The sequence below is a fragment of the Neopsephotus bourkii genome, unplaced genomic scaffold, assembly GCF_033783945.1.
Source record: "Neopsephotus bourkii isolate Nb327-2 ecotype Australia unplaced genomic scaffold, CSIRO-AGI_Nbou_v1 NB_707, whole genome shotgun sequence".
NCBI classification, from domain to species: domain Eukaryota; kingdom Metazoa; phylum Chordata; class Aves; order Psittaciformes; family Psittacidae; genus Neopsephotus; species Neopsephotus bourkii.
In genome coordinates this window covers 112,166-129,126 of record NW_026901206.1, presented here as the reverse complement: position 1 = coordinate 129,126, position 16,961 = coordinate 112,166, and the positions used below count along the sequence as shown (strand labels likewise).

The 16,961-nt window shown below is 41.0% G+C and overlaps 1 protein-coding gene across 1 annotated transcript in view; it reads right to left on the bottom strand.

The window, feature by feature from the left end:
- Positions 1-16,325, bottom strand: part of LOC133212448 (spermatogenesis-associated protein 7 homolog) — a 36,114-nt gene extending 19,789 nt beyond the window's left edge. The window contains exons 1-2 of the mRNA XM_061353913.1: positions 16,226-16,325; positions 4,566-4,639 (exon numbers count right to left, since the gene is read on the bottom strand). Coding sequence (XP_061209897.1) covers positions 4,566-4,608 — 43 coding nt within the window. The 5' untranslated portion in view covers positions 4,609-4,639; positions 16,226-16,325. The remainder of the gene's footprint in view (positions 1-4,565; positions 4,640-16,225) is intronic.
- Positions 16,326-16,961: the final 636 nt, after the last annotated feature.

Here is a 16,961-nt window from a genome sequence, read left to right as displayed (position 1 = left end):
AAATCTCTCAGTTCATTCAACCGGGCAAGTGATGCTTCGTGCACTAAAGGCTCTAAAAACATTTGAATATTCATCTCTTCTTGCTTGAAATAAAACCAAGTCAATATTCATTTATTTATTTCAAAAAGTAAGGGTAATACAAAATGTAACATGAAAAAGTGGTAAATTATTCTCATTTTGTGTGGTTTTGGACACCTGAGAATTATAGCTTCCAATAAGTAATGTATGAGCCTTGGATATTATAGAACTCTGGAGAGTAATAGAGGATCTCACTGCTTAATATCTGATCTAATAAAAAGCATTTACATTTTGAAAGATTTAATACTAGAGAGTAGGACCAAGTAGTGTAAAAAGCTGCATATTAATATCTTGGTAATACCAGGCCTAACTCTAGCACTCCGTAGTGAAGGAAATGGACTGGATACACACAAAGGTAGAAGCAGGGCCAAAACAGAGCCAGAACATGGAACAGAAGTGTGTTACACACAGACTGACCATGACACTCCTCTGAATCGCTAACCCACAAGACTTCTCAGATTAGGAAGAACTTGTCTCTGTATCTGACATCAGTTCATTATCCCAGGAGAAAAACCCACGAAGCAGATAAGCGTTTACTCATTTCACACTTTAACCTGGCACTGGCCAAGATAGATCACTGTCTTTCAAGCTGTTTCTGAATATAAATATTATTTCTGAAATCCCTCTGTAATCATCAGGCAGGATTTGCAGATGGAAAGTTGCTAGCAAATAATATTAGCAACTAAACAGCATACTGGAGATCAGAAATTTAATGTGCCTTTGGCCTTCCGTCCACAGATACAGAAATAGCCCTTACACTGAGATAATCAGCCCATCCACCCTATTAAGATCTGGCTTTCTGACACAATGAAGTAAATGATTGTTTCATCGTTCATGTCCCCAATGTACAATTTCAGTTAATGTCTTAGTTTCAAAGCTTACATTTTGAAAGGGGAAATTGGGTTTAGAGTGTGGGAGTCCATCCTTCTAACCTCTCTTTGGCTTCTTTCTCGCTGTGCTGCTTTTTCTAGTCTAAATCTCCTGCCTAGCAAGTGAGACAGTGCTATAAACTGTATTTTCCCAGCTAAAGAGTTTGACTGCATTCAATTTATAGTCTCACCTTTTGAACAAGCACCATAAATAAGAGTAGGGCAGAACACCTATTGCCATATTTGTTGCTTCATTCAGTATTATTTACTAACGTGCTCCTGCAAGCGACTAAAAGCCTGCCCAAAGGGCACTGGCATGAAGACCTGCTTTCAGCAGCCTGCCCAGGAGCAGCATCACATCCCAACATGACCAGTTGCACACAGGTGGTGTTACTTTAGCTCCATCCATTCTGGTTTTCATTAAACACATAAGCACAGCCAGAGTGCTTATACGATGACACAAATAGGCACAAACAGAAGTAGTGACTCTGTGTTAGCTATAAATCAATGGAGAATTTGGTGCCAAATTATGTCCAAAATCTATTTATTTCTTGTCTCAATGAAATTTAGCATGAGTAGTATAGGTACAAGTATGGAATCCAGTACTTGAAGCAGACAAACATAAAGCTCATGACATTTCTAATCACGAGCTTTCATCACGTCTCCAATTTCAATCAGGGAAACCACTCAATAGGTGTCAGTACCTTACTAAAGAAATCCAATAGTTACAATCAGTGCTATTCTGCTTCAAAGCTTTCATGTGCTTGAGATTAGTAGTTACTCACTCACTTCCATAACTTTGAAAACTTAATTTTTCATTAATTTTGCCAGCTGTGCTGCAACCTGCTGCTTGCAAAAGCAACTGGAACAAGCTTTCCAGTAATATCCAGCACCATCCCTAGCTGATGGAAAGTGGGAAACTCTACTGAGCTCAAGGAATCCAATGCCCTAAATCACAGCAGCTAGAGGCTTTTGTCACTAAGGCAAAAAACCCAGTATTTTGGGAGATGCCCCAAATTTCTCCCTGATTGGCACTGTCAGCCTGATTTCAATATATGCAGCGAAGAAGACAGCATGGCAGAAGAACAATTTGATAATCCAAACAGTATCTGAGGATTAAAAAGGGATGGAAAATTCATTTATAAAAAGAATATTCTTCTCCAAATGAATTACCAGCCCAAATATGAAATGCTGGAGATATACAAGGCACTAGTAGTTTAATCTAATTTTTGATCTTAAATCTAACTTTATCCAGCATCCAGAAAATCACTACCATTGTGCAATAAACCACACTGTGGTTATTCCTATGTAAGGAAAAAAAACCCCACAGATTATTTTCTTTGCCAAAGACTTTCTGTTGAACTTTAGCAACTCATTTGGTCTTTCTGTGTCTTTTTGTCTTTCTGCAAAGAGGACATGAAAAAACACATCCATTTTCCAAGAAGATGTTTTAAGGGTAAAAACAATAAAGTGGGGAGATTTAGGGGTGGGCTTCCCCCATCCTTAGAAAGAGTGTTCTTATTTGACCCCTCTGGAGAGTTAACACTTTTTAACAGATTTATTCTTTCATTTTCCTTTGCATTTTTTGAAGAACTTCAAATTGAGGGAAAAGTTAAATAGAAGAAGAAATTTTCCAGAAATTTTTGGTAGCCCTGTTATGAGGCTCCCTTGATGGGGCAAACATATGGCAGGTCAGATTGAACCAGCCTTTTTTCGTGCTTTTGAAAGTCTTTCTAAACTTTGAGTAATAGTGTACTTTCAAGTCATTTATATCTTTGCTCCATCCCTGGCAGTGTTCAAGGCCAGGCTGGACAGAGCTTTGGGTGACACGGTCCAGTGTGAGGCATCCCTGCCCATGGCAGGGGGTTGGAACTGGATGATCTTAAGGTTCTTTCCAACCCAAACCTTTGTGTGATTCTATATATGAGCAAAGATCTTCAGGAAATACATAACCAAGAATGAGGAAGAAAGAACAGTGACAGCTCTCTCAACTCTGACTCTTTTTATTTCCTATTTTGTAATAACTTTCCTAGTAATTTATTATAGTCCTGGCTGTGTAGTTGTACAATGACTAATTTGCCTCCTTTCCACTGATTGAATTGCAAGAGATTACTTCTGCAAATCATGTCTGGAGAATATATCATGTCATATCATAAATCCAGTCATAGCAGTATTAAAGTTTGACTAATACACAATGACAGTGATAAAACGTGTCTTTTCCATGAAGCTGGAAAACAACAATATGCTTTTGAAAACCACAAGAAGTGACTTTGCTCCTCACTAGATTGCTCATCCAAAGCCACTACTTTTTGGCTCTTAGAGGAGCTTGTTCTCAAGAACATGTAGAGTATTTTAGCCTTTAAAAGACCAGTATAACTGCAGAGCTGAGATAACACAAATAGTTTATACCATTGCTAACTGCTAATTCCTACAAGTGGAAATTTCACAATGGGGGGACAATGCTACATGTACATTTAATAACAAAAAATCTTCAGTGATATTTAAGCCTCAAAAGCTTGGAAAGATCAAATTCTTATCTACCCTTCACCTTACCAGGAAGTGGGAACCATCTCTACAGCATCCTTGGTTTTGCCTTTTGTAAACAGAAGTATCCATCTAGCATTGCAAGGAAAGAGCTATCTCATACCATAAGCAGAAGTTCACAGTTATGGTCCTTCACCTGTATCTGTGTACTTCCTCATCTTGTATTAGAGCCAACATTTGAAGGAGAGAGGGACCACCTCTTTGCTCTGTGTTTGTCTCATGCTTAACAAGGTAGAGTATTTGCCCATGGCTATGGCCACAGGGCTTGCTTCAATGCAGATGAATATAATAAGCAATGAGACAGTCTCTCAGCAGAATGGCCCAGTCAGTGTTTGAAAAACATTGAGCAGATCCTCCTTCTTTGGTTCAGTTGCATAGTTACCTCAAGCTGCTCCCCTTCTGGGTAAATATTTCAGCCTATTTTCAGCTACAGGAAGCACTAGTAGGCATTGAGCTTTGGCTTCTGCTTTGAGCATCTAACAGTGGTGTCTCTGCTTCTGTTCCCTGCAGAAAATATATGTATATTCCTTTATACAGGAAGCCAGCATGACAGACTGCTGAGGTGTCCTCCTCTCAGTCCTTCGGGGTTCCTTTGGAAAGGTGGGAGGAGAAAGATGGCAGTAGAATAACACCCTGTGAGCCCTTAAATGCAGCACTCCCTGTGTGCAGAGAGTAAAATGTCTCTGACTGCAGCTGGGGTTTGTCAAGGGAGGGACAAAGGACAAACTGGACAAAAATGGAGAGTGATGATGCTGTCTTTGCCAGCATTTAATTAAGGGCTCAAACTATATGGACTGGGAGAAGGTAGAGTGGAACAGCATTTCCAAGAAGGGAAGCTTCAGGCAGAACAGCTTTTCAATATTCTTTTAATAGGTGCTTTGTAAAGATCCTGATAAGGAAAGCTGATTGCATGAATTAAGAAGGTGATTTTTGTAATAGCAGATCTTAGAAGCACTTATCTACTTTATATTGTTAAAATAATAAAATATATGTTTTTTAATAATCTTATATTCAAGCTCTTATTTCAAAACTGGAAAACACAGGTATCTCTCACGTAATAATTTGGATACTTACGGCTACTTTTGAGACTCATGTGTCCTCTGAAAGGTCCCATCATGGAGTATGTAGGCACAATGGCTATCTGGAATCTTTGGTAAGGAAGTAAAATGTATTAGTTACATATTATGGAAGCATTAAAAACTATGATTATCTTTCTGCAGATCCAATGGGGATTACAGAAAAGTCATCTCCTGGCCAGAATGTTCCACTACAACTGATACAGGTATGAAAAGGCTGGTACTTTTGAGTTTACTTTCCCAACCACATTACTTCTGTTTGTTGTAATTCCTACCAATTAGTGGGACTCTTTTGACCAGATACTCTGAGAAAAAGATCTCTGTTACAACAGCATCTATGGGGCAGTTTTCTGCAGGCCACAAAAATGAGCCATGGCATTGTGCAAACGTCACGTATTTTGCAATCTGAAAGATCATCTCTGCTAAACATAAATCTTCAAGTGAAAAGAAGGAGGAGCTCAAATGCTACTGTGCTGCTTGTGCCCAAAGGAAACAGTGGGGGATAAAGCACAACGTTAAAGTTTTCCTAAAGATACAAAATAAGATAGACTAACATCCATACCTAGAAAAGCCACAGTGAAGTAAGCATACAAGCCTCCTCTCATTTTAAATTAAGGTCAAGTTTCAAGAACACAAATCCCAAACACATGTAATTCCACCCATTTTATGAAGACATGTCCCAGTGCTGACAGCTGAATTCATCTCAGATGGGTTGAACGGTAAATTTTTCTGTGTGCCATAACAGCTGCAGGAGCCAGCTCTCCATTTCAAAAGCCACTTAGGTTCACAGGAGTCAAACAGACATAGATTCAGAGAAATCCAGGTTTCAGTCCCTACCTGTGCAGTGGTGTGGTTTTCAACACAGTCATGATCCTAACTCCAACTATAATCAAGGAGAAGCTGGTATGCTAATTTGCAAGTTTGAGCCTGTAAAACTAAACATCAGTCCTCATTTCTAACTAGCTTCTAACTTAGTGAAATGATTTGTCTGTATGCAAAAGTTCCAGCAATAATTTGAACTATAGTTTAAATAGACTTTCTCCAATTGAAAAACTTATTTTAGTTCACCTTAAACCTATTCCTGGTTAAGGTGAAGCAAGCCAGGCATCAGTGCAATGTAAATACATACGTAATCTTCTCCAACAGATAAACCTTATCACTTTAAACTCACACCTAAATGCCACTGCTTCTTTAGCAGATAAGCCAATTGGCATACAGGAGCCTAAAGCTCAGCAGCTTTATACCCCAAAGAGTTGTCTACCAGCAGAAGTTCTTAACTGTGAACTGAAATGCCTGATTAGATTTGTGAGTTACAAAGGAAACATCTCCTTAGAGATGATCCTGAGTGTCAAAGGACAAGCCAAGCACCATCAGAACTAGAAAAATCAATGCAATTCTTTCCTTGGTTTCAAAGCAACAAAGTAATTTGGGGTAAGTACCAGGAGTATCTGACTCTCTGACTAAACAATGCAATGTTTACTTGTGTTTTCACACAGATTTCCAGATAATTTTTGGCTTCAGAGGCATTGCTGCAGCTTTGGAAACCTTGTGCTATATAGCTGTGTTATACAGCTATACCCTAAGGGCAGAGACTTCAGAGACTGATTACAGGGTTTGGATCTTGCTTTGGTGACACTCTGGTGACACTGTTCTTCAGAGAGCACACTTTCAGTCAGGTCTCATCACAGGTAGTTTAGGTTTTGGTGAAATAATCTGTTCACAGTGTTCTTAACTGTAAAAAAGGACCCAGATAACAGAGCATTATAACTGTGTTCTGAGAAAACAAAAGCACAAGCAATGCTTTTTTGGCTCAGGCTCTGCCACCTTAGACTTCAGGCTTAAAGCAAACACACTGTGAAATAAATGGGAGCTTTTCCTCTGCGCCTGTATTTCTAATTGGCATGGGTCCCTAAGTTAATAAAATCACCAAAAGGTCAGCTTCTTTTTTTGTCTTTTGGAAACATACTTCTATAGTAACAACAGGATATGGACAAAGGAAGTCACTGCTCTTAAATCCAAGGTAGCAGATCAAAACATTTAATTATTATGGTTTTATTTATTTAGATATATTCCTTATGCATTTTTACTCTTGTTTGAAAACCAGTGGAACTTAGTCAACAGCTTCATATATACTGGCTAAAGACTTAAAAGCAAACTAACTTTGACACACCTCACTGTATAGTAATAGTACTACTAATAATTTTGATTCTTTAATTTCTTTCAAAGTAAAATTTATCCATAACTAAATCCTTACTTTTGGCTTTTTCTTTTTCTGTCAGGCGTCTCTGAAAGGCATCACAGGTAGGACATTATACTGGAATGAGCTCATAATCATGTTCAACTTTAGAACAGAGAGTAATTCCTTATCTTGTGTCCAATCCTAGCATTTTAGCTCAACAACTACTCCACTATGATTTCAAGTGGAAAATCATGAGTGGGAAACTGCTATAGGAGAAGGCAGATAAAAATGGAACAAACACATATCAAAAATTGCACTTGTTTTACCCAAATACATTTAATTTAGTATGTGAATGCTATGTGTAACATTTAACGCAGGGACTAAAGAGTTGTTATGATTGAAAACAGTCACAATAATGGTAGGTATTTAAGTAACTAGTGCTTTATATCTGCATTTATAGCAGTGCACTTACGTGCTAACGCTGCTGTTGTTCAAACCCTGGTGGCGACTTACTGAAGTCTTAATCAACCAGGCTCTGTACAGACAGTCCCTTGCTCATTAGGGTACCCAGTGAGCTTCCAATGTTCACCTTCATCTAAATATCTAATACGTGGAATTTTCTTTCTCATGAGAAGATGCATTCCACGGTTTCCATAGATGCAGCCATTTTTGACTTATGGAGCCCTAAAAGGTTCTAGAGACAGTGTGTTTCCCCATGGAAAGCCATTCAAAAAGAGAATTATTTTGGCAGAAGGCATTTTGAAAACCAGTGAGATGACAGTAGAAAACCTATTGTGCTCAAGTTATGATGATTCATTGTGGTCCAGTACCGCACAGAGAGCCAGAGCACATTCAAGGTGATGCTACAAGCAATATGCTCCAGTTTACTTCATGATCAGGCCTTGAATGATGAGCACCCTTTTCCAGAGCAAAGTATCTGATAGTGAAACAAGGGAGCTACCTGACGGAGTTTCTGAATCTGAAGGGTACAATCTCTTAAAGGCAGTAATTCAGCAATGTTCCTTACCACAAGCTTAAATCATGCGTGCTTTGTAAAGCCATACTTTAGTACTATTGCTAAAATAATTCAGCAGCTATGCAGATGGTATTATTTTTGCCTTTTCTTAGAAAGAAAACAAGAAGTATATAACCTTTGCAGGACTGGTGTTAATTTTTGTGAAGCTTTTCTTTGGAGCCATAGCAAACTGAGAGACAGCAGAGCTTCTGCTTACACTCAGGTACAGCAACAGAAGCTGATGTGTTTTGGGATCATTTCAGAAAAGAGGAGTTTCCTAAAGCTGTCATAATTTATGCCCACCTTTGTTGAACCTCTGTAAGACACAGTAGGGAATCTGTACCACATAATCAATAGTTACCTATCCAACTGTAATTTAAGCTCTGATCTTTGCAGCCATTTAGTGAAAGAATGAGTCCCAGATCTAATAGAGACTTATTTCTATTTAATGATGTGTTTTGTTGTCATCAAGTCTCTTCAGTTTCTTGTATTTTCCACATTTTTATAATAGCCAAATCTGTCTCGCTGTAGCAGCTATTTTATTTGTGCCAAACTGCTTTAATTTCACTTATATGATTGTAAGAAAACAATTTGATTACCAAGTGTTATATTCTGCTACTTTGCATCACTCCAGTTCTTCTAACAGGAGACCCAAGCTGTAAATTACATGGAAGAAAAATCAGATTTTTCTTACAGCAGACAGATAGATACTAAAATGTTCTTTTATATTAAACGCAGCACACCTAAAAAAGGTGACAGTAAAAGTGCTGAAAGGAAGTTACAGAAAAAGAGAGATGCTTTTTTACGCTTTACCTAATAATAATACACACCTACAACATGACACTGCTAACTGCATTCACAGAAGACAGACCCTTTCTGGATATTTTGAATTATGTACATACCGCTGAGTATGTACTGATCTCACTGATGCTGCAGTGAGAGGGTCACTCTCCAAAAACAAGGGTTTGATTCTGTAGCTTTGCACTTGCCTCCAGCAAGCTGCTGAGCATCAGCTCCCACATCTGCAGGGCTTTGCATGCTGCAAGATTCGGCTGTCAGTACAAAAGTCAGTGACAAGTGCAGCTATTAAGAAGGTTTCAACAGCAGTCTAGTCTCCTGTTATTCACTATGATAGAATATTCTGCTTCACATATTCATACTTAAGGACTTACCACTGCATACTATAGCGAGTTAAAAATTAGGCATATGTTAGGCCATTCCCATTTATGGGAACACGGAAAGTTTAGCATAGATCTGAAACAGAAATAGATCCGATCATCTTCTCAGGGGTTTTCTACTGAGTTTGGGTTGAAAGGAGCGGACCTTCATTCACAGCAACACAGAACTACGATCTCTGAGATATGTATATGGCATTTAACATTCAGAACTGATTATTAGATATACATTATTTGTCAGCATCCCCAAATCCACATGAATTTCCTAGTGGACTGGAATCACTCTGGGTCTGTATTTGAATACCTGTAGCATAGAAGCCTGTGTCCCTCACCAAGCATCTGATATGAAAGCAGCATTCTCAAACTTAATCCAGAATGTTAAAACAAACCCAACTTGACAATTGTTTGTGCAACATTTTCGGTCAGTTTGTCAAAGTAGGAATAGTTCTCAAAGAAAGAACAGGATTTCACTGAACTTCAGAAATAAAACCTGCAAGGAATCCTTTCAGCTCACTTGATGGGCTGTGGGAGACCCAGGACTCCAAAGCAGTACCACATATGGCCTCCTCTTTGTTGGGCACTGAATCCACTCCAACACCCAACATTTCCAGGCTTTGTGGAAGTACCGGGGCCATCCTCTCTCTCTTGTGGACCCAAAAGCTACACATCATGTTTGGCTTTCCAGTTGAGCAGCTGGAAACCTTTGAGAACTGAGCTTATGCGAAGGTCCCTGGGTCTTGAAGCCCTGGGGGACCCTCCTCCAACTCACTCTGGTATGAATAGCTAACAAATGTGAAAGCCTGGGGATTTGGGACCCTGGAGACAAAGCCTCCAGATTCAATGCATTAAAAAGAAGTCATTTTGAGGCACAAGCAGAGGGGTTCTAATAAGTCATCATTTATTTTCCTTTGCATGGAATGGGGGTTCTGCCACTTGACTGCCTCTGCTAAAGCCTACCGTACTTGTACTGGGTGAGCACTCTGATATTTGGACTTTGTGGTATTTAATTATTTGCTATCTAAACTGCATGACAAACTATTAAGAGCTGGAGGCAAATGAAGCAACTGTTGCAGTTGTAAAAGCAATGCCTTAGAGACCTCCTATGAAGGTATGTGTGAACCTGTACCCAGGCCATCCTCCCACTGATCAGCAGGATCCAATTTTAGCAGTGTGCTTCTCAGCTGCAAGGCCCCTCAATGGAGCAAAGACACTCCTTTTCAAATGCCTTTGCTGTCACTGGGTGGTATCCACTCACAGCTACAGAGAAAACATGGAGAAGCAAGGAGAGACAGATGAAAGGAAGAAAGATCAAGGCAGTCCTTCATTGAATCCCTTTGATGTGAAAGGGAGATGTTACAGTTTGGGGATCTACAGGCAGAAAAGTCAGAACAGAAAACAAATAATAAGAAAACCATGAAAGCATGTGGGAAAAGGATAACTCTGCTCTTTATTCTCTCTTTTCATTAATAGAACATGGTTTAACTAACAATATATTCTTGGAGGTTGTCTTTCTTTTCATAAGAGCTCAGACTTTTCCCTCGCTTCTGCATGTCATTTCTGAGTAGCTGCATACAGATCAATTATTTGTTCTCATTCAGGACAGAGTCATAGTTTCCTGGTAATACTTTCAAGGTTCTTAAATAAATAGAAAGAGCGCTATAATTGTATCCATCCTTACACCCCAATTAAACAGCTATGGGTTGCTCCTGTACCGATTAGCCTATACTCTTGCCCTGCAGGACAAAGAATCACTCTTACTGTGCTTTGCACAGGCCAGAGCTCATCTGCAATTTGTTATCCTTTACACAGTATCCAAGTAGGAGAACTTCTTAACAGCAAGGAGTCTATTCATTAATATATAAACCCTAGTTGATGAAGAGCTAATTACTTGATTGCCTGAGAAAGTAACTGAGCCACCTCTCTCTACCCAGCCATGCTGTGGTAGCTCCTGGATGTCAGTGGGCAGCACAGTCAAGTAGTTATTCCAATAAAGGCAGGAGCCATTTCTTTGAGTTTCTAAAATCAGCACATGCTGTAAGAGAAGCACTTTAGACTGCATTTATCAACAAGAAATATGGCCCCATCCCGAGCAGGTAAAAGCAAGATATAAATAAATTTATACTGTCTCTGCTGATGGATATGAGCCTGTTTGCTGGCAAATTGCTTCAGTTATTTTAGATTCCTCTGAAAACTCAAGTCCTAAAATAACTTCTATCCCCCTGCCTCTTCTAAAATGCTTTTTCTTTTGTTCTCAGCGGGAGAAGACTGACTTCAGCAAGATGGACGCAATAGAGTCTGTCCCTTCTCACCATGCCCTAGAGTCACCTTGGACATGGTCTATACCTCAGAAGTATCCTTTTCTCTTCTGCCTGGGAGGATTGTGGCAGCATCTGGCCAAGGATGTACAGCCTACTCCACCAGCAAGCTCCGCTCTCCTCCAGAGCAAGCAAATGCTTTCTCTCTATTGCCTGTGAAAGGGTTGAGCACTGTGGCAGTGGAAAACTCCTAGAGCTTCAAATGGCCGTGAAGGGTTCTGCTGCCCTGACTCTATCTACCAGACTGGACATTACTTCAGGAATATCTTTATAGCTAGTGCATAACTTTAGAGCATCAAAGACCATGATGTGTGCCTTTTACCCTTCCAATCTGTCTTGTCCAGTTAAACCAGAGATTTAAAGTTTCTCAGGACAGTAGTTGTCTTTCACTCTAAGCAGAATTGTGCCTCACAAAATGAGTCTTGATCTGTCACATTTAAACACTAGGACAGCACAACCACCAAGTCATGAGAAATAATCTAAGTACAAATAAGCACTGAAACATGAGATCTTTGAGAACTCTGAGGTTTGTGTCCACCACACTGGTTAGCTAAAGATTGAAGACCATCTTCCCCCACAGGGATGAGAAAGGAAAAATTGAGGAGAGTGTGAGGGTTAAGTGCTCTGTTCTTGTCCTGTTCTTCAACTTTCCCAGGCATCTACTTATGGCCAGTATTGGAGATCTATTTGGCTAGATAACTTCTAGTCAGATGCAGGGCAGCACTGGTAAAGTGTTTTTCATTTTAAAGCCTTCTTTACTTACAAATTGTAAATGATATTATATATATATTGTAAGTTATAAACCCTTTTCAGCCTCAGTTCCTCCTCACAGTGTAACGTGGCTGATAACTCCTCTCTTGTTTTAAGCATGATAAAGCCACCAGCTGCACCAGGGCCACTGACCTGCACCCAGAAGAAACCCAAACTCTACCAGTCTTGCATGTTTTAATTTGTGTTTAGTCTTCCCTTGCCTATAAGGGCTAAACTGCAAGTAATGCCTGGTGAGGGAAAAGGAAAGAAAGAAAAAAGGACAGAGCAAATTCACTCTTAAATAACAGACATTTATATAACATATTCTCTTCATTTTATCCTATCATTTAGATACCAAGGAATGGCAGGACATGTGAGAACTATATTCATTTAAAAATAACAATGTGTCTTAAAGAAGAAATTAAATCAAGAGGATGAAAAAGAGCACAGGTAAAAAAAAAGTAACGCGAAGAGCTGTTAATTACTGTCACTTCTCCCTTGAGTTTTTGGATATTTTTTCCTCTACTCAAATGTGTTTCCTCTGCTATGACTTTTTCTACATAACATGATACTGGTATATTAATGCTTGATGAAGCAAGAAATTTTGAAGGCAACTTCTGTTCCATACAATGAGGAATTACTGAATTTTCCCCTTTTTTGTCAGGTATAATGCATTGGTATCAGTACAGTTGTGGGAACTACAGTATTACATGAATTAACTACATGAATAAGTCTGTCATTTATTTTGATAGGACTTTGACAAGAAAAGAATTTAATTCCATTAAATTGTCACGCTATTTAATTATTATTGTGTTATTTCTGTTTCCCAGTTTTCAACTCACAAGACTGTAGATCTTCACTGATGTGCCTTGCGGTAGGTCAGAGGTGACCATCTTGAACATAAGATCCTCACAAGGAACTACAGTTTTCAATTGAAGCCTGCTGGCTCACAGCAGTTAGCTGCAAGTTTCAACAGTTCAAGAAGGTAATACAGCCTCTTCCTGCAGCAGCTGCAGCAGGCAGAAATAACAGACTGATGGCCGAAGGGGAGAAGAAAAAGAACTGGGGAACTCTTCCTTTTCTTTATGTCATTTCAGGGGCATGCTGCGCACTTGGTGGGGCTGCCAGGAAGCTTACTACAGCACCTTTGGCACTGGTGAGGAATAATCAGTGTCTGGTGTCACAAAGCAGAGTCGAGATCAGTCACAACTGTGGCCAGGGCAGTGAAATAGGAGGGTGAAGCTCTGGATGTCAGCAAGCTGGAAATTTCTCCAGAGTAGGCAAAAAGCTCCCAGTGGCCACAAGCCAATAAACCAGCTCTGTTCCATGTAGTCATACAGCCTCTAGCATAAGGATAGCAGGAACAGTGACACATCTGTTCCTAAATGCCAAAAACACCCCTCAGGAGGATGTATAAAGCTCAATTCAGGGGATAACTACAGGGCCAGGATAAATCGTTGAAGATATGAACACTGTCAGTTCAAGAAGCTGAGGACTCTGTAACTTTTTGTGACATAGTCAATAAAATGATTGCTCTTTTGTACCAGAACTGCAGCCCATCTAGTTCAGCATCCTGCCACTGGGATCCTGCCTTTCAAGTACCTGAATAAAGCCTGCAGCAAGTGTATGTATAAAAGCCAATCTGTTCTTGTCCTCATCCTACATCTTCTAACACCCAGAAGCTACCCTCTGAATAAAGGAAGAAATTTATTAATCTTCCCAATAAATCTATTAGAATTCATTACAGACTTGTTGATACATCAGTTTGTGTCATCTATAAACACAATTAAAAGGATGAGAAACAAGATCTTGGTATTTATCAGTCCTTTGTAGTCTTAGCAGTAACTTCAGCAAGTGCCCTGAAAGCATTTCAATGCCTCTAAATCACTAAGTAATATTAACTCAACGTTTAGAAGTTTTCCAAATCCTCCTTCTGTTAACTGTACATGGTGACACTTAAACTAATGAGGCCAAATTAACAACTTCCAAGTTTTAAATAATTAAAGACAGCCACTGCTATCTAAATCTGCTGAGATAATATTAAACCCATGATTTACTGCCAAATGCTCTGAAGTTATACTGTCACAAAGTTATTGTGGTATTGAAGGCCAGGGGAAAATATACCATCAGATATTAATGATAAACACAGCTAAGATTCAGACCGAGTTTTGGGGAGAAATATAAATTGTAAAGTGAGTGTCATATGTTGTGTTCACATGCAGCACGAGCCCAACCAGCTGTAAATAACTAAAACAGCTAAGACTTTCCCATTATCTTAAGGGCTGCCAGGCACCAGCCAGATCTTTCAGTCTTTATTTACCTACCTGCACCTTTATATTCTCTGGTGTTTCTTAGAAAAGATCATAGGTCTCCACATGTTTGGGAAACCTACAGCTCTTCATACACAAATGAGCATGTTTCTATAACTTCAGCTATGTAACTATTTCACTTATTTAGATGAGAACTTTTTCACTGTGTTGCAATTTCTTGTTATTTTTTGCATGCCAGTCAAACAATCACCAGGAATCATTGTTTTGTAATTCATTAAAAAAAGAAAGGTAGGAAAAAAACCCACCCCAAACATAAAATCTGTTTTCCATTTTTATCCTTTACAAAATTGGCCCAGTAAAATACTTGACAAATATATAACGACTGTAACAGACAAGTACATTTTACTGTCGAGTTTCAATCACTGTGGTAAGTTTGCTTCCAGCCTCAGTCCCCACTGAAGTCCACAATGGTGTTGACGTTGACTTCAACAAGGTCACAATTCAATTCTCTGGAGGTCCGTGGGTGTTTTCAAGCAGGAAGCATGAAGAAATGCAGGCAGGTATGTGTGTGTTTGTGAGACCAACAGAGAGGCCACACCTCTGTGTTCAGAAACTATGTACTCCACTGGTTTCTTCAAATACCAGGAGGGCTTGGCTGGAAAAGACTTTGTTGGCAGCTAAAGCCTTCATAAAATGAACCCTCCGTAGTGCAGCAAAACTGGCCTCTTGCAATTAAACTTTCCATTTTATGAAAGAAAGCCATTTTCTGCTAGCAGTTCAGCAAAAAAGGATGTACCTAATTACAGTGAATCTCTCAGACAGGACTATCTTCAGATACATGAACATTTGCAACAGACTATGTGGCTGCAGCAAAATGCTGGCTGTCTTTATCATGGAGACCCAGCTCTTCCTCTCAGTAAATTAGTGACCTTTGGTGAAGTGGGATAGCCCCTTAGGGAGGGAGGGGGTTGTTGCTTTTTCTTACCTTCTCGAATGATGCCAGACACAGGTTAGCTCAGAACACAAGCAGAGCATTAAGTAGGGCAAAACAACATTGAAACTACAGCAGTATTAAACTGCCAGGCTTTACAGCCACACGATTCTGACTTTTTGGTTTTCGTTGTGCAAGCAAGAGCTTTCCTGTTAGAAGGGGAAATCAGTTGAGAGAGAGAGCATACAGCATAGTAGGGGAGCCCTGCTGTTACTTGCAGCAAGAACGTCAGAACTGGAAGGAGGAGGTATTAAATGTAATTCCCTGCTGCTCACTCTCTTAAGGCACAGACAGTTCTCTAATGGAGGCCTGCTGGCTGCAATCAAAGGTGGCCCTAGGAGACCTTCTCCACCATAAAGCCATAAGCAGCAACAGCAGACTATAAAGTTCTTAATTAGATTTAAGCATAATCCTGGAAGTCTTAAGCAATGGAGAATCCTCAGATCTGGTACTTCTGAGGGAGGCTCTGATTGCACAGAATCATGGAATGGGTTGGGTTGGAAAGAACCTTAAAGCTCATCCAGTTGCAACCTCCTGCCTCAGGCAGGGACACCTTTCCCTGGACCAGGTTGCTCAAAACCCCATCCAACCTGGCCTTGAACACTGCCAGGGATGGGGCAGCCACAGCTTCCATCCGTGGCAGCGTCTCGGGGGGGTTCACAGGATCCCAGAATGGCTGAGGTGGGAAGGGACCTCTGAGGGCAGCTGGTCCAGCCCCCTGCTCAAGGGCTGATGCCCAGGGCCGTGACTGAGGCTCCACTGGGCAACCCGTGCTAGCGCTCTGTCACTTTCAAAGGGAAAAGGCAGTCACCGACATTCGGAAAGATGCTCCCGTGCTGCAGCTTGCGCCTATGGCCGCGGGTCCCACCCCTGGGCTCCACAAGGAGCACCCTGAGCTGCCCCGGGGCAGTCCCCGTCCCCTCCCTGCCTCCCGTGCACCCACCCCGCCGGGATCCGCGTTACCTCAGCGGCGGAGGGGAGCGGGAGGCTCCGGACCCGCACAGCAGCGGCTGCTGGCCCGCGGGGTTCCGCCTGGCAACCGCGGCTGCCCGGGGAGGAGCCCCGCGGCCGAGGCTGGCCGGGCCGGGCTAAGCTGCCTTTCCCCCGGCCCCCGCGGCCATGTCCATCCACCCCCACCGACCTTCTCCTTCCCTCAGGATGCGTCTGGAAGGCGCTCGCCCCTCGGAAGCAGCGGCGCTGATGGGGCATTCTGGGGTCTCTTCAAGTGGCTCCTATTTATGGCTCTCCCACCTTAGAGCCCAGCCTGGGTCTCGGCAGCAAAGCCTAGTGATGCATGCATGGGATGCAGCCATGGAGCCAGCCCACCACCCCCCGGCGCCTTCAGTAGCCAAGGGTGAGTGATAAAACGTGTTAGCTCATCACATTAAATGCTCAGAATCATATTAAATGCTGAGGTAATATTAAACATGAAGCTAATATTAAACGTGAAGCTAATATTAAGTGTGAAGCACCACACGGGCCAGGCTGCAGGCAGAAACCTCCACCAAGGGCCTGAGGGAGAGGAAGCGCTGAAGGGATCAGGAGAAGGATGCTGGCTGACCTGTTCAAGTGTGTTACAGAAAATAAGATCTTGGAAGCAGTAATGAGCCCCACACATTTAATGTTTAGAGTGGTAAAGAGCTGGCAGAATCATAGAATGGTTTGGGTTGGGAAGGACCTGAAGATCATCTAGTTCCAA